Source organism: Rattus norvegicus, chromosome 1 (assembly GCF_036323735.1).
Source record: "Rattus norvegicus strain BN/NHsdMcwi chromosome 1, GRCr8, whole genome shotgun sequence".
NCBI classification, from domain to species: Eukaryota; Metazoa; Chordata; class Mammalia; order Rodentia; family Muridae; genus Rattus; species Rattus norvegicus.
This window is the reverse complement of record NC_086019.1, coordinates 130,958,924-130,980,403: the sequence shown is the minus strand read 5'-3', so window position 1 is coordinate 130,980,403 and position 21,480 is coordinate 130,958,924. Positions and strand designations below refer to the sequence as shown.

The 21,480-nt window shown below is 50.1% G+C and overlaps 1 protein-coding gene across 5 annotated transcripts in view; it reads right to left on the bottom strand.

The window, feature by feature from the left end:
* The window catches only part of Igf1r (insulin-like growth factor 1 receptor), a 288,878-nt gene extending 268,261 nt beyond the window's left edge, over positions 1-20,617 (bottom strand). For 2 of the 5 annotated variants that reach the window (NM_001414181.1, NM_052807.3), the window contains exon 1: positions 19,359-20,407. In NM_001414181.1, the coding sequence (NP_001401110.1) occupies positions 19,359-19,452 (94 nt within the window). In that variant the 5' untranslated portion in view covers positions 19,453-20,407. Of the gene's footprint in view, positions 1-19,358 lie in introns of all 5 variants that reach the window. The other 3 variants (XM_039102225.2, XM_039102217.2, XM_008759500.3) reach the window with 3 other exon arrangements.
* Between the last annotated feature and the right edge of the window lie 863 nt (positions 20,618-21,480).

The following is a 21,480-nucleotide window of genomic DNA, read 5'->3' as shown; positions in this document are numbered from 1 at the left end:
CATCAGGAATTGGGGGAGGGGGGCACAATGATCTCCTCCTTAGCACTGACGGTTCCACGGTTAGCAACACAAGTGTGTCTGTTCAGAAGGTTCCTAACTGGTTTGTGTAGGATACCTCCTCAAGGTAAGCAAGTAGCAAGGCCGGACTGTATCTTACACAGTGTACATTCTTCCACAGGCCCCTGAATGCTCTGATCTGCCCCTCTCTGATCTCTACCAAACAAAATTCAGCTCAGCCCAAGAATCTTGAGAAGCCTATGAGCTGCCCCCTCTACTCTCTGAAAGAGCAAGACCAATTGGCCCAATTCTTCTGCTCACTGACACTGAGTCCAGTGATAACTATGTTCTTTCACGAGTACTGCAGACAAATCAGAGCATCCATCTGGGTCCTGGGTACCTTTCTCCTCAGGAATCAATGATGACAAATCTGCCCAGGGGACATCAGTAAGGTGGGTATGAGGTGGTTGCCCTATATTCCAGGGTATAGAAAGAGGGTCTCAATCAACACTGTCTTTCCTCACCACACCCAGCCTAGCTCTGATGCTCAACACTTCACCATACACCAGCCCCAGAGAATTCATAGCAACCAGCACATCTGCCCTCTAGGCAACTCTAATCAACCTTCAACATCCCAGGACTTCAAAGCCTGGGCCAAGGGAGGAAAACAGCCCCTGACTCTCCACAAATGTGCATGGCTCCTGAGAACACCAGCAGAGAGTCCAGACGGAGTCTGAAGAACAGAACTTAAGAGGAATGCTCCCGGGGGCTTGTCTCCCCTTCCTTTAAAGGAGGGAGCATGGCTTCCAAGAAGCTTGGGCCCTCTTGGAGGATTCAGAGCTGCAGGCAGCCCATGTTCACCTGACCTGAGCACAAAGACTCTGGCATTGGGGGAGGGGGGGTCGTCCCAGGTGAAGGAATCCTTCAGAGTGTTTCATCCCCCTCTCTCTCTAAATGACTCCCAGGATTAGCGGAGTGGCTTGGTCGATACTGGTTTTATCATCGAGGGAGTGACTCACCACAAAAATCTACGCATCTTAAGGCTCAGCTGTGAACAGAAACAAACAACGTAATAGCAGGGTCAGATTCAAAATAGCAAGCATGACTAGTAAACAGTTAACGCTTATAAACAACTAATAGCAACCTCCCCAGCCCTCTGCAGTCGCTGAAGGGAAGGACTAGTCATTTCATGGGCTCTGAAGGAGCAGCCGTGGTGGGCCTGGGCGTCGCTGCAACCTGTGCGACCCACGGGTGCTGGCATCAGAGCCACAAAACAGACCCCCGGGGAAGGTTCCAGATGAGCCACTTTTGACCTGGTTCCAGAGGTCAGATAAGAGCACAGTCACCAAGACAGGGAGTTATGCAGAACTGGGTTTTCAAGTTACAATTCCCCTGGAGCATAATGTCCCTCAGGTAGCTCCTGCAGAGTTCAAAAGAAGCAGTTTTATCTTTTCTGAAGTAAAGGCACATGTAGTCTCCCAATAAGTGGGCGCCTCTCAGGAAGCATCCAGTTTAAGGGAGCTATGGGGTACTCACTACTATCCTACGTACACATACAGTGGTCCCTTGGCATCCATCCCTATACAAAAACCACAATGTTGGGAGACTCCTAGACAAAAAGTATCTGCCTGTCTCATTTCTCCCATCTGCCGATCACCTCCAGAAGACGGGCAGTGCCTGGTACAACACACGCCGTAATGTTTTTCTTAGAGAATGACGACAAGCAACAAGTTTCCAGGTTCAATACGGCTTGCTTCTCTCCCCCCCCCCCCAATATTTCTGATCTGTGCCTTGTTGAACTCATGAATGCGAGTCCACGGATATAAAGGGCTGAATGTACAACTAGGTGCCCAGTTTCACTGTCTCATAACTAATCTGCAATCAACTCTCAGATTGGGCCATGAACATAAAAAGGGAGATAAAACCACGACCCTGAGGATCCTCAACTACAGTACATCGCTCTGTTGTTACGGACTGGATGACTGAGTGCCCCTAAAACGTCAGATAGAAGTTCCAAGTCCCAGAGGGATGGTATTAGAAGGTAGGCCTGAGGAAACTGCCACATGATGGGATCAGCATCTTTAGTTGAAGAGCGGGAGACCTTTGCTCTCCTTGTCACGCAAAAACACAACGAAAAAGCATTTGTTATTGGTGAGACAGGAAATCAGTCCTCACCAGAAACTGAAGTTCTGATACCCTGATGCTTGAACGTAGAGCTTACTGAGAGGCATCTGCTCTAGCCACTAGTAATCTGTGATAGCCAATTAGCTAATCAGGACATCCCCCTGCCCGCCACACCAAGTAAGAGAAGGTCTCACCACCTTGGGCCTGGTAATGCCTCCTGTGGGATGGTCAGGCAAAGCAGACACACAGACAGACAGGGTTAACAGTCTGGAAAACGCTGGGGAAGGCAAGAAAGGTCGCTCAGGTTTGCTTCTGACATACAGGGAAATACTGGTCTGACTCACAGACAGAGCAATGGTTCTTCCCATGGGTGACAGACCAAGAGGAGCTGCGGTGGGTCACCGGGGTGGAGGAAGCTCCTTTCGCTGCCAGACAGGCTCGACTACCTCTCGGTCTCGACTGGAATTCGGCAGGTCCAGGCCTGAGTCCCGTGCCTTGTTAAACTAGATTGAGACAACCACGTCCAAAGGGCTGGCCCCAGAGAGTACAATCTGGGGAAGTGTTGAGGCAACGCTGGCCTAGGCCCCACAGCGCGTGTCCTGTGACCTCAAGCAGCACAGGACTTGAAAAGTGCTTCGAGTTCCTCGCCTATGAAGAAAAGCCTCTGGCCAGCTTCAACTGCCAGACCCTCGAAATCCTGACGACTGCAGCCAGTCTCTTCCTTCCATCTCCCTACGTGATGGGGCAGTCCATTTGCAGTAAGAAATTGAGCTGTCAAGGCAAATGGAAGAACCTCCCGTATAATCAGGGAGGGGACCAAACATCTAAACAAGACTCTCTTCCGGAAAGATGAGAAAATAAAAAAGGCAATTACATGTCACATGGCTGATTAGCCATAGAGCTTCATGTGTGACGACGACAGCACTAGTGTTTGACTCGCACTTGAAGCAGACTCTGCCCCGTGATGCTCAGCTCCCTGGAGCTACCCAGCTCCCAGGAGGTGCCCCTGCACTTCCACTGAGGCCTCCTGGGGCGCTGTTCTGGAACGTCTCGCCCACAGCCTACATGGTACCCTACGTTGTCACTATTCAACGTACAGCTGACGGACGGCTTCTTTCCTTAAAAACAGTGAAATGTATACAACTCAAGTTTCACTTCTCATGCCTCGTTCAACACTCATCCTCCCTACAGCTCGTACCAGACCCACCCCCTAGGCCTGAACAGCATTCCATTGTTCGTATGTCACATTCTGTGTATCCAATCGGCTTCGATGGGTCCTCGGTCTGCTTTCGCCTTGGCTTTCATAACTCATTATCCATTAACATGATTATTCATTCCTACCGGTGTACAAATGGCCATTTAAGGCCCTGTTTTCACTACGGGGCATAGACTCAGAGGTCGAATCTCCGTATCACGGCAACTCTGCATTTAACTTTGGGGGAGCCTTCGCCATGCTCCGGTGTCCACCATTTACATCGCCCAGGCTCTCAGCTCCGATCTCTCCACGTGCTATGCTTGCTACTGCCTGGTTTTCTGACAACTTTGCCGTAAAGGGTGTGAAGCAATATCAACCGCGGCACTGACTTCAGTTCATCAGCGACGAGCAGTACCTAACGTCTTCCCAGGGGCTTACTGAAATCAAGGAATTAATTTCAAACCAAAGGAATCACTCCGACTCCCAAGATCCCTGTATCCGAAATCTGGTTACAAAGGTGAACGGTGTCCTTACTATTGACTATGATTTGTGAAGGTAGTTGAGTGATCCAGGCTCAAAGCAGACTTTTCCTCTGGAAACCTAGCAAGCACACCAAGCAGGGCTAGGCTTAAATGCAGGTCCTGGGAAAGGCGCCCTGTGGAATCTAGGACCCTAAGAGGCAAGCTCCTGCCCTGTATTCAAAGGCTGACCTAGAAGAACTCATTTACCAGTCCGATGTGTCCAGGTCCCTCGGAAACTTTCTTGTTCTCCAGATACTGCTGGGTTCATCTCTGGGAACTCCTCCCATCCCTATGGGAAGCCCTTGATCTACAAGGACCAAAGGATCTCAACTTGTCCCATCCTTAACTTCAGCCAATTTTACCAGTCACCTAGAAACAGATCTTTGCACTTCAAATCCTGTATCCTAAATTTGGCTGGGAATTTAAACCCCACCCTACTCCCATACCCCTGACTTGGCTTTTTAAACAAACAAACAAAAAGGAAAAAAAAAACAAATCTCTCACTTCATAGCTCAGGCTGGCCTCAAATTTGCAGAAATACATCTGCCTCTGCTTCCTGAATGCTGGGGCTCAAGGTGTGCGCAGTCACGCTTGGCCCCTTGATCTGGTTCTTACCCAGAAGCTATGTAAGCTCCAGTTACTACCCCCTCCTTGAAAAAGAGAAAGAGCAAAGGGACGCAGGGCTCTGTCCATATCATAATGCATCAACCATTCATTTCTGTCCTCTGACCCCTTGAGCAGGGTCCATGAGCCTTCTTTAAAGGTTATTAGACCCAAATCTGTCTTCTGGAAGATGTTTCAACCCTTCCCCAAAGGCAGGAGCAGGATGAGAAGACAGAAGAGGCAGGGAAGGCAGGCAGGAAGGATGGACAGATGGATGGACAAGGAATGTTTCTGTCCTTTGGCATGGATGGATGAGTGGACGGACAGATGAATAGACGAGGAATGTTTCTGTCCAATGTCAGGTATGAAACCTTCATGGTCAACACCAACAGGTACAGCTAAGAGGCAAGCATCAGATCAGTGCACACCCAGGAAAGTGCTGTTCCCTGCCCCCTCTTTCTCACAAGTATCTTCTACTGTTTATTCCCTCCACTGTTGAAGAAGAGCAGCAACCACCTCCAGGCATCCAGGATGGCAGAGTTCAATGGCTTTGCCCAGCATCACTCAAAAAGTACTTGTGAGAATCCTAGAAGGTGGGTACCGCTGCTTCCTTCCATTTTCCAGATGAGGAAAGAAGAGCAGCGGCGTGAGTAGGCCACAGCTTATCCCCAAGCCTTCTGAGTCAGTACCTCTAGGGTCTCTTTTTGAGCTCAGGATTGAACAGAGTCCACCAAGCAAGTCGGGGAGGAAGCAAGCAAGCCAAAGCAGTCTGAAACCTACTTTGCTGAATTTGCAGTGGCGGGGAGGAACTGAGTCACTTAATGACTTAAATTTTAGAAGGTGCTCAAACTCCTCCTCCATGCAAAGGCCCACAGACCAAATGATGCCACCTTCCTAGGGCACCTCGTGTGTCGCCCTGTTTCTAGACTTGTTGTGATCGGAAGTGAAAAGAATAACCCCAGCTGCAGACTAGGCGGTTAGTAGCTCTGTTCCTGAGCTACAGGCCCACAAGTGCTCTCGTCAAGAACCACAGTGTACCCAGCCCATTTAAAGTCACAAGGGTGTGACTATTAAAAAGCAGTGGTAGTGGCCCAGGCTGGGACGCCATACTGGCAAGGGCTGGAAATCATCCTACCCTGTTGGCGGGCGCCACGTGGGTACCAGGGGCTGCCTGCTTGTCTTAGTCACTGGGAGCCACGGTTACTGCAGTGGCAGAGAGCAGGGTCAGCCTCAGGCCCCCCATCACACAGTCTACTAGTAAGCAAAAATCTCCCATGGCCTGGGTTGCCCTGAAACTCAGAAAGAGGCACCCAGCAACCAATTGTGGGAGTGCCTGCCTGGAGAACTAGAACGTTTATTTTTGGAGAAAAGAAGCATTTTGACCACAGCCCCCCATCCTCCTCCTCCCGAAACCAGTTTTAATCCAAAGGTAAATTCTGCAGTCTTCGGAAGGCTAACTCAAAGCCCCACTAGAAGCAGGTTCCTCATCCTGTGCTTCCTTAAGGGCCTGCTTTGTGTGCTCATCTCAGACTTGCAGCCAACCCAGAGCTACTCTAGGGCCACATCCTACACAGTGCCTTACTCTGGGTCCAGCGTCGCATCTCACTAACCTCCAGCAATACAACCCTTCCTCCCAACACAGGGAAGAACTCACCACTCACCCCCACCGCCACAGAGCCACATTGCTATGCTGATGCTCCTGCCTCAGATCTAGAGATGGCATGGCCCTCCCTGGCTCTACGCTCAGTGCCTCCCTGTCAACACCATCACCAGTCTCCAGTACTGGAGTTCCGCAGCAGCCTCCTGAAATCTCTTCTTCCTCTGATCACATGCTCCAAAAGCTTTAAGGTTTCCCATTATCCACCCATCAGTCAACTCCCTCCAGTGTCCTTGGCTCTCACGCCCACCTTCCACTCCACCAGAGCAGGCTGCCTGCCGCCTGCCCCCACCTCCTAGGATGCCGTCTTCACCACTCTGAATTTAACACTGGTGGCACACTAAAGCTCCCTCAGCTCTCCAGCACCTCAAAGACTGGACTCCTCCAAAGTCACGCACGTGCATACAAGTGTGTAGCATGTATTTGTGTAGTGTGCATTTGGGGTTTTTGGTTTTGTTTTTTTGTTTTTTTTTTTAACCTCAGATCCCATAATTTGGTGCTGAACATACACTTCCCATTACTGTTTGACAGTATGTAAAATGATGCGACCAGAAGTGCTTCAGAGATGGGGATGTTCCAGTCTGGGGATATTTGCATAGACACTGCTGAATAGCCCCAGTCTGAAAAGCCAAAATGCTCTAAAATAGAGGAAACTTTCTCAGCACTGACACAATGGATACAGGCTCTGGATTCTGTAACACTTCAAATTTCAAGCTAAGGCTGCCATCCTCTACTTGATTTTTTTCCCAATAGGACAACAAACTTTTGGGGGTAGAGGCAGGGCAGGGAAAAGGACTCTAAGTACACAGAGCTTTGTATACCCCCACTTCTAAACTCTTACTTCCATGTCTCAGGTGAGCATATGGCCTTGAGCCATGCTTCCAAAAACCTGAGACTCAGACTTCCTCAAGTTTTTAATGATTATTTTACTTGTACGGGTGCTTGTCTGCACAGACACTGTATGCCTTGTGGATGCAGTGTTCACAGAAGCCAAAAGGCAGCGGGATCTCCATAGCTAGTTGCAAATGGTGCTGAGAATTGAACCTGGGTTCTCATTCTAGTGCTCTTAACTGCTAAGCCATCTCCCCAACCTTCTCAGGTTTAAGCCAAAACAACCGAAGTAACAATACTTCCCTCCTCCACCACTTTCCCTGAGGCTGCTGGGAGAACCAAAAGACAGGAATCCCCCAGGGTCTCACGGCAACGTGGGAGGAGAAAAATCCACGCACTCATTTGCTAGATGCCTTCTACTGTCTGTTTCTGCTGGGCATCTTAAAAGCATTATTGCTAATTCTCTTTGGCATGCCTGCCTGCTAGAGTGGCGCTACTCCAATTTACAGATGGACAAGGTCCACACTTCCCTCACTAACATGCCTCCCTCTGTACCTGAGGAGAGCTGGCTTCCCTAAAGGCAGGGAAGGCAGGTGAGCTCATGACCGTTCGGCTCAGTGGTGAAGCAGTGACTTTTCAAAAATGCTCATTCTATAAGCCACACTTGAAATAAACATACAAGGTTCAAGGATTCGGTTTACATTTTTTTACAAGAAATAGACCACCTCGAATGTCTCCTTAGGAGCACCAAGCTTTTAGCAATGATCTCTTGGGTATGATGTTTAGGAGTTCCCCTCACAGCAACCTAGATTGAGGAAACCTAATTCTGTTGGAGGCTGAAAAGGCGCAGAACTCACCTCCCCAATACTCTTATCATAAACTCTGACAGGCCACACTGGGGACTTAAAGGACAAGAGTCTAAGACCTGGCCACTGTGCCTGCTAGAGGCAAGGCAACTTTGTGCCGGGCTCATCAAGAAAACAAGGCAAGCAAATGTCCATCCACATTGAGTCTGCAAGGGACCAAACAAAGCTCCCTAGGAATCCATCTCTCTCTGCCTGGTTTTGGGATTGAAGGCTGAAAAAGAGCGACAACGCTTCCAGGTCCCCGGGTCACTCCAGAAGGAGAAGGAGCGTAATCAGCAGCAGCACAGGGAGTCCCAGCTCTCAGGCTTCACCAGAGGTGGACACACAGCCATGGGCAACCAGAAGACAGCAGTCTAGCATCAGGCAGCTGGATCCCCAATGGTTTAATGGACACTACAAACAAAGGGACTGTTAATGTTGAAGTATTCATTTCTTCTCATCCCTAAGAAGCTTAAGGAGCATGGTCACCCACCTCAGGCATACAAGACTAGATTTGCAGATGGACTTTCTAAGGGCTTTTTGCCCAATTCTTGGAACAAAAGACCAGACCGATGGTTTAAAAAAAATCATCCTACCATTTCGAAGTTCTACATAGTAACTGGTGTGATAAAATGTCTCCAAGGGCAAAGCTACTATGGCAAAGAGGAGATGGGAAGACCTTCACTGTAAATGAACAGTACATGCATCGAAGTGAATGGGTGGTCCCTTTAAGAAGTGCACTATTTCCTGAATTCCTCTTATCCACCAAACATTGGGCTGCTTCTTGGTATTCAAAGGAAACTATCTTGGTTATGGTGGGGAAGAACAGGTTCAGTGCATCACGAGTAAGAAGTCAGAGAGTCCTACAGGAACACTCAACTGCTGGCTGACTCTTAAAGAAAGATCATAATATGGTCATGCCAGGCACGGGGACGAACTCGTGAATTATTTAATTTTTCTGGTACATCTCAGCAAAGTGAACTTTTTATTACAGAATGCACATTTATAGAATACTTACTATATGCTGTGCTCTGAACCAATTTAGGGCAATCAAAAGTCTGGCTACAGTTGGGACCTGCCTGAGACAGCAGGTGGAGGTACCTGAAATGTCTGGGCAGAAAACATATTGAAGTCCTCTCAACCCAGCAAATGATCTCCAAGTTGAAATTAAATAACAAAAAGTCACCATGGAGGGACACGCCCACCAGATACAGTGTCACTGAGGAAATGGGAGAGTAGATTCGGAAATTACCAATAAGCTCTGAGGACAAAGAAACAGAAAATCTGACAAAGTACAACCAGGGCAGGGCAGAACAGTATCGGGAATGGAGCTGCCTGCGACTGCCGTTATCAGGACTTCTGTGGGGTAGACATCTTAACTACATGAAGCAGCCAGAGGGGACACACCTAAGAGCGAAATTTGAAGTGTTACTACATATTTAAGCAGAGCAATCAAAGACAGACCTTGCTATATGGTTATGCCATTCAAAATGAATTGGCGGCCTTTTCAAAATATTTTAATGACATTTATCTGGGAGGGGGCATGCATGTGTCACGACACATATGGAGGTCACCTGACAACTTGCAGGAATCCGTGCTATCCTCCTCCTGTGCTGGGTGCCAGGGCCTGAACTCAGACGCACCAACTTAGCAGCAAATCCCTTTACTGGCCAAACCACCTTGCTGGTCCCAGCAGTATGATCTTTTTAATCCCTCATAAGACATATTTTAAAGGTTCACACGCATAAAGATTTCGTGGCATGGGGGTAGCGTACCTTTAGGACTGTAAGACACTCTGGGTTTTGCAGGAAGGGATTTGAGTCCATCACTTCAGAATCCGTTTACGTCTCTGAGTTGCCCACTGAACAACAGTAAAACAAGCTGTATCCTAAGCCACAGCCCGGTGATCTCTAAAGAACCTGAGGTATCCACATTTTCTAGCAACCATTTCCCAGTCACCACACCAGCGGGGAAAAGTTGAGGAATTTTTGAGGGGATTGGTTCTCTTCCTCCTCTGGACAACATCTACTTCAGCCAGGGAGGCGGCTGAATTTCCAATGTGGCCGCTAGATGGCGACATCGCATTGGTGAGGCGGACAAGGTGCAGACTGGACGTGTTCTAAGACCCTGGCAGAAACTAACAAGAGAAAGGACTGAGGAAGAAACTGCGACAGACAACTGTAAGAAGGAAGGCGAACTGTCTTCACTTATGGGACAAAATATAGAATGACAGGACTTAGAAGGGTTTAAGGTTTTTGTTTCTGTTGAGACAAGGTCTCACTATGTAGCACTGGCTGGTACGTATGTAGACTGCACTGGCCTTAAACTCAATAAGATTCACCTGCTCCCTGCCCCCGCCCCCGCCCCCGCCCCCCACAGGCTGGGATTAAAGGCCTGTGCCTTTTATTTCTTGTATTTATTTGTTGTTGGGGGTCAGGGCATGCCACAGAATACCTGTGAAGGTGAGAAGGCTATGCTTAAAGGTTGTTTCTCCAGGGGATTAGACTCTGGTCTCTTAGGCTCAATGGCAAACGCCCCTCCCCGGAGCTATCTCATCAATGACTTAACTCTTCTATAAGCAGAACTCAACCTTACGAAGCACCTTAGCAAAGGAAGAAAGTTCTATTACAGAATAGGAAGGCACTGCATGTGCCAGGCTCCACACAATCAAGGGTGCCCTGCGCTGCCAGTGCTATCGAAGAAAATCTCTGCTGGAGGACGGCACGGCTACAGGGTAGAAGCCTGAGGGTTTAGTGAGTACCAGGTTCACCTAAAAGCACTTGACGAAAGAATTAGTCCATTGAGCTTAATAAAAACACAGGATGAGTTCTCGTAGAATCCCCATTTCACGGAGGAAGAAACAAAGCCACAAGATTAATCTGACTGTGCTGCTGAAGAACTGGCGCTCAAGCCAGCCTCTCTCGACTCCTCTGTCACAGTAAGTAATGACAGGCAAAGGACAAAGCTCTAGGGAGACAAGGCTATCAATGCGCCCGGTGGTGTCTGAACTCAAAGGGAGGAAGGGAAAAGTCAGAGCTATGCAGCTAGACAGCCTCCTATGAAGGAGAAGGAAGAAGTTACAACATCAAGGGTGGCATCTCTCACATATTAAAATCATAGAAAGTCCTGGGGAGCTGGGGACGAGGGGGAGTGACTGATTGACATCCTACGCTATTGGCCCCATTTTACAGTACTGACATCCACAACTGGACGCTCCCCTCCACACACACTCAAAAAAGTAATGAAAATTAAAAACCACATTTCCTCCCCAAAATTTTCCTGAATTTAATTTTCTAAATATAGTAGGAGATAATTTTATTTTGCTGTTTAGTGAGACAAGGAGAAACGTCTTTCACAATCACCGAGTCTCCACCTCTTTGCTCAGTCTCAGAAAAGTTAAATGGCGTGTTTTATATCAAAGAACTGAGGGACAGCTAAAAGGAATCTAGGCCCACCCGGCCTTCCAGGGCTCCAGAGTAGCATTTTCCAATGTCTATGGTGGGGAGGGGGCAGAAGACTGAGGTGGAAATCACACCAGGCTACAGAAAGAGAACAAAAGCCTCAGTAGGGGATCACCAGAGCCTATTCACGCATAACTCAGGGGATCACTCTGGAACCTGACAGCAAGGCCTTTATAAGGATCTATTAGAGCCCAATATGAGTGGCATCGGACTTCATATTAAGACTGGGGACTCTACTGTTATGCACAGTGAGAACGCAGGGTGGGCAAGCAAAGCAAGCCCAGGAGTCTTCATGGCACTCAGAACTAACTCCAAGGCCAGTTTACGTGTGTCCTATCTTCTCCACGAGTTGGGATGCAGGTCTGGACTGGATGGGGGTGGGGCCAGACACGGGCAAATCTGCATGATTTCAAGTGACTCAGTGAAGCTGAGAGGAAACATTCAATTAACCGCTCTCTTCAGAAAAGGGCAGGCTGCAGAGCTGAGGTTAACTAGACTTTCCATCCAAGACAATCTTGGTGTTTGAAAAGCTCACTGATGAGCGTGTCAGAAGAAATGGTGAGAAGACAGCATCCAACTGAGAAAGGCCACTCTTGGCAAAGTAAGTTCCTAGGACTCGGCTCGCCTACACTGTGGCTCAACAGACATCACGAAGCCATTAACGCCCAAAAGTGGACAACAGAACCATCAGCGGGGCTTCCCTTCGAGCCCCAGAGTCTGGGAGCCTGTTTATTACCTCAATACAATGATGCCCAGGGAAAACTGGCAGAGAGAATAGGCACCACGAGACACAGACAGACATGGGTACGATGAAGACTTCACTCACTGTCTAAACACAGTGGACAGCTAGTGACTCAGAATGGTCCCCTCAAACCTACAGTCCACCGGGTGGACGTTTGTCACCTGAAATCTATACAGATGCTTCCTATTTTTTTTCACCTAGTTATCAAAGGTTACTAAAATAATTGAAATTAGGAGAAATATTCCTTTATAGTAACTCACTGCTATCTAATTATCAGGCTTCTGTGCCTTACAGTGAGTATCTCACTGACTCAATCAGTCACACTTCCAACAATCGATTTATAGATAAGCAAACATGCAAAATCACCTCAGGAACTTTCAAGTTCTGGTCTATAAAATATTTAGGTTTCAATACCATGTGCGTTACCCACATAAAGATTAATTTTAAAAAACGACAACTCCAAAGCCAGCTTAAAGGAAGTGCCATGTTTTAAAGGAAACTGGCAAGTTTAAGTATATAGAAGCCCAAGAGCTATGCACCTCAATCGGTCAATGCAGAAGGACAAGTGCACACATGCACATCTGGACGCACATGCACAACTGTGAATAGCTGTTAATGTGTAACTAGTGCAGTGAGGTGTGAAATAAAAAAAAATAAAATAAAAATTTGAAGTTTCCAGCTCCTACCACCACCAAGAATTTTCTGTAATACTGATAAACTACTTTCTAAAGTACTTCGAAAAGTGTCTAAGTTTGGCGGTAGAGGCCTATGAATGATCCCTGTACTTAAAACACTGAGGCAAGAGTAAATCAAGTTCAAGTGTGGGCTACACAACAAGACCATCTCTAGAAGAAAAAACAAGAAACCAGTTCTCTCAAAGAACTCCGGTTCTCTCAAAGGTCGTTTCTGTCATTCCATAGCAAAGTAAACTGTTGGAGAAGGGCATCCTTCTCTCTGCTGTACCCACTTCCAACACAGTGGCATTCTTCTTGTCTAGCAGGCCACCAGATACTCCGTGAGAAATTGTGTCAAGCCTACCAGGAAATATAGGAAGGATCCTCCCTAAGCCTCAGGAACACATCCCATCCCAGCCGTAACCGAGCTGAGGATAAATATAAAACCAAACAGCAGCATCGTTATCTGTGTAAGTCACCACAGCCCCAGCTGTTCGTCACTCCTCATAAAAGACGCCATTTTTTCGGCCTTTTTTTTTTCTTTTTCTTTCTTTCTTTCTTTTTTTTTTTTTTTGTTCTGTTCGAGTATTAATCCTCACAGTCTGGGGCCCAGAAGAAAGAAAAGCTAAAGCCTTGTTCACTGGCTTCTTGTTTCTTCATACAAACACAGCAGTAACTTCTATGGTTCTGAAAGACTAATGGTAAGACTCATTATGGCATCAGTATTTCTAACCTAGAGAATGGAGCCTTGTGAGTACTTAAGGAAGAAAGTGGATGAATTCCCACTCAAATCGAGACACACCAACCTTAGGATTCTAAAACCCACAAGGTAAAGTGTTAAGTAAAACCGGCATACGCGAAAAGGCATCTGCAGAGCCGTTAAGCACGAGCGCGGATGACTGATGCCACACGGCTCTCATCCATCTCCAGAAAATCCAAAGTCACCGAACCGAAGATATTAATATCTTCAGTTAAAGAATTCCAAACCATTAAAAGGAACAGACTTCACAGGGAACTAATTTGATTTTTACAAAACCTTGTTTACTAACCATTCTTACACAAGCCCATGTCCTCTTCTCTGAACCAATCAGACCCAGGGGGTGAGGGACTGAGACATGGAACAGGTACACATTCTAATCTTCAATCTTTACAGATACTGGACATCAGCCATGTTCTCCTCAATGTCCACAGATCTCAGTGTCACGGGACATTAGGACCGCGTCCATCCCAAATCACACATCTTTATAAGGAACTGGGAAACTTCCTCCTGGGGACCTGTTGCCAAACGCTATTTACAGGGGCCTCCGAGTGCATCACCTACCATACAGCCTGCGTCTTTCGAGTGCACTTTCTTCAGGCATCTCAGACAGAGAAGTCCAGAGCCTCGGCCACAGCACGTGTGGAAGCATCTCATACTTAGCACCATTGAAAAGGAACTCTTTTCTGGGGCTCAGATAGCACCTGTCATACACTGGCTAAGACAAGCAGTTCAAAGCAAGCTGGCCTCCGGGCACAAACACCTCTTCCATGAACTAGAGTTTGAGTTTTAAATGAGTCTTGGAAAACAAATGGGAGAAAATCACAACCCAGAGAAAAACCGGTCTTGTGTGCTTTATGATTAAAAGAAAACAAAAATCTTTTAACGGTATAATTGCCTTCTCCATCTCATTCTTACCCAACCCCCCCACTTTAATTTTTAAAAAAGTCCATTCATTTTTAAATCACAAAAGGTCTGGAATTCTGAACACTTCCTAATGACTACCTCAGAACTGTGTCAGCAACGTAAACATGGAGAACACCTCTGAAACTGGTCCCGCGTTCACGCCGGGTACACTTAGGAGCACACCTGTGGGTTGTTTTGGTTTTTGAGACAGGGTTTCACTCTTTAGCAAAGGCTGCCCTCAAACTGGTGATCCTCCTGCCTAGGGTTACAGGTCTGTGAGTACACCCGGCATGACCTTACATACACAGTGTCAACCATGACTGTCACACCAGTGGACAAAGATGCCTGACTCTCGATGAACAAATAACCACAGGCCGTGGTCTGTGCTGAAATTCCAACATGAGGGAGCCTGAAAGAGGGTGAGAATTGTGTAGCACTGGCCGCACACCAGACCAGCCAAGCCTACAGGAGATTAGGAAGTTTTTAAAGGGACTTTCATGCAAACACATGGACAGTGCCCCAAAGGCACAGCAAGGAGAGTCCTTTCTGTCTGTCTCTCTCTGTCTCTGTCTCTCTGTCTGTCTCTCTCTGTCTGTCTCTGTCTCTCTCTCTGTCTCTCTTGCTCTCTGTCTCTGTCTCTCTCCGTGTGTGTGTGTGTGTGTGTGTGTGTGTGTGTGTGTGTGTGTGTGTGCGCGCTCCGCCTAGCATTTACTTCAGCTTCCACATAGTAAGTGCCCACTAACAGCTGGCTAGATTCAGTTGCTGGAAGGTGCATTCTTACAAACCAAATGAAACCAGATTAAAAGGGAAAAAAAACCCTAAAGGACCTTGAGGGCTCCCTGAGGACAAAGGAAGGACGGACAGACAGACGGGCAGGTAGACAGGTGGACAGACGGACAAGGAGTGAAGACGAAGCCACTGATTCCTGACCTACCTTGCAACCGTAACAAGAGCAGGGAATATTTTCACCAATAAATAACCTTGAGAGGAAGACCAAAAGCCCAACGTAGACACGACTTCCTAGGTCTGTTCCTACGGTAAAGGCGAAGTACCTTCAGATAAAGGCAGACCAGTTTGAAAACGAATCCACTTGACTGTATTCTCAGAATCCTAAGAAATTCGAATTTTTTCATTTAAGAGAAAGTTTAAGGCTATAAGCTCCTAAACAACAACTGTAACCAACCAAGAGCTGCCCATGCAGATTCTGGAGTCTCTAAGAAATAAAACTTATTTAAAAAAAAAAAGGGGGGGGGGTTGGGGATTTAGCTCAGTGATAGAGCGCTTGCCTAGCAAGCGCAAGGCCCTGGGTTCGGTCCCCGGCTCCGAAAAAAAGAAAAGAAAAAAAAAAAAAAGAAAGGAAAAAGGAAAATCACACCACTGCCCTAAAGTGAGCAGTTCTTCTGCATCAGTACCACTTGTTAATATAGGAGGGAAGAATTTCCCTCCCTGCTGCAAACAACCCATTTCTCTACTGGAAAACTGTAGATAAAACAGGCCCCTTGCCTAGGCTCCTAAACTCCACAGGTTCTGGGAGAGGATTTTTACTGTCAAAAGTCACACCTTCATTAGCATCTGTGTGTTGTCCCTTTGGACTCAATCCCTCAATTACTGAGCTAAGTAAGAGCAGGATCCCTTTTTCTCTGCTTGTCTGTTTCTTGCCTGGCATCCAATCCCCGCTGTTACAGCTTCAATTACCAATCTGTTGTATTGCAGTAATTCATGGATCTTAAAAGCTCACGAATTTAGAGAAAGAAAAGAGAGAGAGAGAGAGAGAGAGAGAGAGAGAGAGAGAGAGAGAAACTCCAACCTGCACTTGTGTTTACTGAATAATCTTAGTCAGATCTTATGGCTTGTTGGCATAATGTACTCTCCTCAATCTTTTAAGTTTTTTTTATAAGAAAACAAAACAGGTTCAGATGTTACTCACATACCCTGAGAGTCACTGTTTTCAAGCATACAATACAACGTTTTTGAGTATATTCAGAGTTTGTACAACCACCACCACAAACTGAGGCTAAAACATGTCATCACCCCCCTCCAAAAAAAAATCCCGGACCCCTTAACTTGATCTCCCCCAGCATCTGGTGCCATACAAGACTTGGCAGTTCATAACTTATTTTCTCCATTTGTAATATTTTAAACACCCCCATGTTCGACCCTTGGATCTTTCATAGAGATGTCCTCTTCTAATCCTTTCGACAATTCCAACATATGACCTTTTAAACTTCAAGCCCTGAACCCCCACCGGTCTGCCCCTCCACAAAGTGGAGTTGACTTGCTATTTTCCCTGCAGAAAGACCTAAACTATAATTTGCCAGTTAGGTTCTTCCAAAAGTTCTTACTCTGGGTTCTCCTTCTGGTAGGTAATAAAACACCAACTTCTTTAAACACCAACATTGCACATACCTCCGGTTCCTCTGACAACAGGATTTTACCGTGCCCTCGGCAGAAAGATGACTAAATCCTTTTTAGGAGACAATCACAATAACTCTCAAGTGTGTGTTGATTTTCAAAACAGAAAGCCGCCCTACAATATCTGGCTGCCGCTCATAACTAAAGTCCCTTGTGTAGGTCTGCTCATTTTCCTGCTACGAAGCAAACATGTTTGCAGGGTTGCCTTTCTTCCAGAAACTTCCACAGTTCCAAGTCAAAAGATGAGAACACATCCACTTAGGTCACACTCTAAAGAATCGCCATTCCTCAAACCCTATACCTGTATGGCTCAAAGACTGCCTCTGCTGGCACCCAGAGACTTTCTCCTCAGTTATGTGGTCTAGCACCTTTCGAGCTAAAACTCGACCCTCAGCTGTTAGGAGGAAGGAAGGGCAGATACCCAGACAGAGCTTCAGCAGGCCCTAACCAGGATGCCAGTGTTTTCAGGCTCTCCATCACACTTCGAGGAACTGGCCATCATAAAAGCAGCCTCTCAGGAAGAGCTTGGTCCTCACGGGACTGAAAACAACACATACTAAAATACCTTTCTCAAGCTGCCCCAGTTCTGGACAAAGAATACCCTTCAAGAAGACCCAGCCCCATCCAGTTTCAGATGCCTGCTCCAAGAAGCAAGGCCATCACGGCTACTTTGCATTTCAGAACTTCTACTATTAAATAACAAAAGTAGAGAAGTACACGGTACAATCAGATGCCACAGTGAAATGGACTCGTTCCTAGTGTCTTCTAAACCATATTTAGTCCTTAAAGGCTAGAAATCTTCCCTGCCCCCAAACACCGTCTAACCGCCCAATCCAGTGTGCTCAAAGTTTGGAAAACAAAGGACAGGAGAGCCGGATTTGTGGGGTCGGCCCTAGTCTGCGCCTTACACTAGGCTTACTACAGCTACAGTTCTTTAAAGACCTGCTCGGACTCCATCGTAGATATTTCTTAAAAGAGGCTCAGGGTTTGTTTATAGAAACAGCCTTTGTGAACTACGGCAGTGGTGGGGCCGCACGGCCCGCGCAGCCTCCATCGTTTCCCCCTTGCTAACTCCTCAAGGCTAGGTCGTGATTTTTTCGAAGTTAATAGGCACCACCTGCATACATTCTGCAAACATTACTCATCCGCACGCCCTCACTTCCCCAGCCCCAACTCAAGAGACTGCATTTAAAGTTTTAATCGCGTTCAAATTACTCTACCATCTCTGAAGTACCAGTATGCCACTGTTTTTCTCGAGAACAAAACCCCCTCCTCCTCCTGCTGCCCCCATACACTGTGGAGAGTTCTCATTCCCAGAGACACCCCACCACCACCACCTACTCCTACCCGACACCACCAAAACAAAAGCTATCAGATTGCAAGCGATAGCGAGCATGGAGCGATACTGCTTATTAAGTATGTACAAAGGAAGTGCGGGGCGGGGGGGGGGGGGGGGGGGGGGGGGGTTGGCAATGCAACACAACTTTGGGCACAACAAAACCAAGGCCAGGGCTCCGCGTTCACAAAACAAAACAACCACCCGTCCACTACCATACTACAGATCCTGTCGCAGCTCAAGCCACCGCACATCTCTTGCCAGTCCAGTTGTCACCTCGTGGTCGTATGGCTGTGGATGCACCTAAATCCGCGCGGAGAGCACGTGTGTGTGGAAATGCACGTCGACTCTGCACATGGGTGGATGTCTCTAACTCCTCTTACTAAGACACTTCTGGGGAAAAGTGTCCAGAGCGAGGTAGAAACTGAGAGCCCAAGGAACCTCTAAGCTGGGTATCATCCAAGCCCCCCCCCCCCCAACACACACACACAGGCGTCTGATGAAAGTTTTAAGCTCACACTTCCTTAGGGGAAGCTGGGGAGCACACCCCGCACCCCAAGGCCACACCGGGAAGCCCAAGTTACCAAGTCTTGGGAGAGGTGGGGACTAGACACCTACAGGTTCCAGAGATGCGAAAGGCCAAGAACCAGAGGGGCCCGATGGGCCCAACAAGTTGGGTGATATAAGGCCGCGCCGTGATGTTTGGAAACGTGTCCTGGGGCCGCGAGGCTTCCCCATCCCGTACCTCCCCCTCAAGGACAACTTGCACCCCGCGGGGCAGAAGGCTCTGGCTGGCCAACACGAAGTACTAGGTCGGTCTACCCTAGGACACACCCGTGGAGCCTCCAAGGGTGCTGTCATGGTGCGCAGCGCTGGATGGGCGCTGGGGTGCCAAGTGGCGCGCCCCGGAGGGGGGAGACGAGGGCAGCGGGGCTCCCGGAGACACCCAGATGCCAACTTCCCCACCAAGTGCCCAGGAGTAGGCTGCCCCTGACCCGCTAGGGAGGAGGCACTGCCCACCCACCAGGCCGCGTGCGGGACAGCGCTCCTGGGACAGCGAAAGAGAAAGCCCCGAGGCCCTTCCCGCGCGCAGATGCGCTGAACTCAGGCTCTTGGAGCTCCTGAACCGTGAACTCGGGCCCCGATCCGCTCTGGCCTTCCGGGAGAGCCCCACCCTCCGCTCCCGAGCCCCGGAGTCCGACAGCTGCGCCCGTGGCAACTGGGTTTTCCCAAACAGGGCGCAGCCCCTCGGAGGAAAAGTTCCCGCAGTGGCCGCGGGCGGCGGGCAAATACTCACTTTCTCCACTCGTCGGCCAGAGCGAGAGCGCGGCGGAGAGAAACACGAGCCCCCACAGCGAGGTCGGGGACCCTCCTCCGGAGCCAGACTTCATTCCTTTTATTTGGGACAAAATTCCCTTTTCTCAAAAAAAAAAAGAAAAGAAAAGAAAAGAAAAGAAAAAAAAAAGAAAAAAGTCTTCAACTCAGTCCTCACTCTCGTCCAAAAACAAGAGCGAAGATCCTCGGAAAGCGGCGTGGACAGGGAGGGTGGCGCGGGGCGGCCCCTCAGCGCCGGCAGCAGCGGCCCACGGGGCGGCGGAGTAGGGAAGCCGGGGCGCGCCGGGGCGGGCTGTCGGTGTCGTCGGCCTCCATTTGCAAACCCAGAGATGCAGAAGAGGGAGGAAAACTGTACAGAAAGAGGAGCAAAGCCCAAATCGCCGCAGGCGGGGACAAACGCCCCCGATTCCCGGAGGGAACGACCACCCGAGCCTACGCGGCGGGAGAGCCCGACGCAGTTGGCGAGACTGGTCCGAAGTCCCGGGCGCGGGCGAGGCCGGCGAGGGGCAGAAATGCTGAGTGGAAATGAATGAGCGGTTCCCCCTCCTCCGGCTCCTCCTCCTCCTCTGGGCTCCGCTCGCCGCCGCCTCCTCCCTCAGCGCCGCCGCCGCGAGCTCCTTCCCAAATCCAAATCCAGGACACACAAAGCGGCGGCCGCGCAGCGCTCAGCGCTCCCGCCGCCCCGCGTCGGCCCCCGCCCGCCGCCGACTCCGTGCGCGGGGGCTCCGGCTCGCTGAAGGTCAAAGCCGAGCACGCCGCGTGCCGTGGAGCTCTTGCAGGCACGGGAGAGGCGTGGAGGGTCCAAGGAGCGGGGCCGAGGGTCTGCGAGCGCCGGGCGCGCCGGGATAGGCTCGCTGGCGGCTTCCCTGTCGCTCGCCTCTCTCGAGTTCGCCCGGTGCGCTCGCTCCTCCTCGGTTCCCCCTCCTCCTTTTTTTCCGCTCAGCGGAGTTAATGCTGGTAAACAAGAACCTCAGCCTCACCGCGCCGCCGCCGCCACACACTGGGGGCTCTACGCGCGCGCTCTCGGGGCCGCGCACACGTGCCCGCGCGCACACTCCAAGCGGCTACAGCCGCAGTCCCGGCGCGCCGAGGGCCGGGCCCCGATTCGGCAGTCGCCAAGAGCCGGAGTTCGGGATCGCAGGGACGTGTGGAGCGGAGCGCGGGCGTGGGGAGCCGGGCCCAGGAGGCACCGCCCCCCGCGCCTCCACCCGCGCCGGCCCCCGCGCGCACACTGAGCCACGCGCGCGCCCACGCTTCCGCCCCCACCCGCACTGCGCCGGCCGGCCCTGTCCGCACCCTCCCCACCCGCAGGACTCTAAAAAACAATGCCCCGGGCGCCGGCGGGACTCGGTGGCCAAGGGGGCGGCGGCAGGGCGGGCGGGCTGCGGGCGCGGTGGGCGGGGAGTGCGGCCCCGGAGCTTCATTGAAAACAACAACAGCGCGGCTGGTGAGCGCGCTGGCCCGCTCTGTGAAAAAGCTTCATTGTTTCTTGCAGCTGTTGCAAAATAAATAAATAAGTGCATGCATGCGGCATTTTTTCGCAGCGTGGTGGAAAGCCCGGACGCGGCGGGAGGGGCACACCTGGGGGAAAGGGGACCCCTGAAGAGACTGCTGCTACGCAAGGCACTTTCCACCCCAAGCTTGGGCGCCCGTGGCGGTGCTCCTTGGGTATTCCGGTGCTTACGCGCTGACAGAGAGCGGACAGGGTGCGGTCCGCATGCCTCTGTTCTCGAAGCACCGCGATTCCACCGCGGGTCCCGAGCCCTGGAAAGGGGACCCAGACAGGCGGCCCCTCGTGCCCAAGACGCGTCTCCGCGGCGGCCGCCAGAGGGCGCGGCGGCAGCCCGGGAGGGCTGGCCCGGGGAATGTCGCCTCCCTCCCTCCCGGGGAGGAAATGTGGGGGCCCCGAGTCGGGGACCGACTCGGCTGGGTCGTGCTGGCGGGGCCTCCCAGCCCCATTCCTCTCCCGCCCTGAGGGCGCTCCACCGCATCGTGCTGGTCGGTGCTCCACCACGTGGGCAGCTGCGGAGAAGGACCGCAGCGCGTGTCGGGCTGCGGGAACCCGCAGCTGGGGGGCGTGTCCG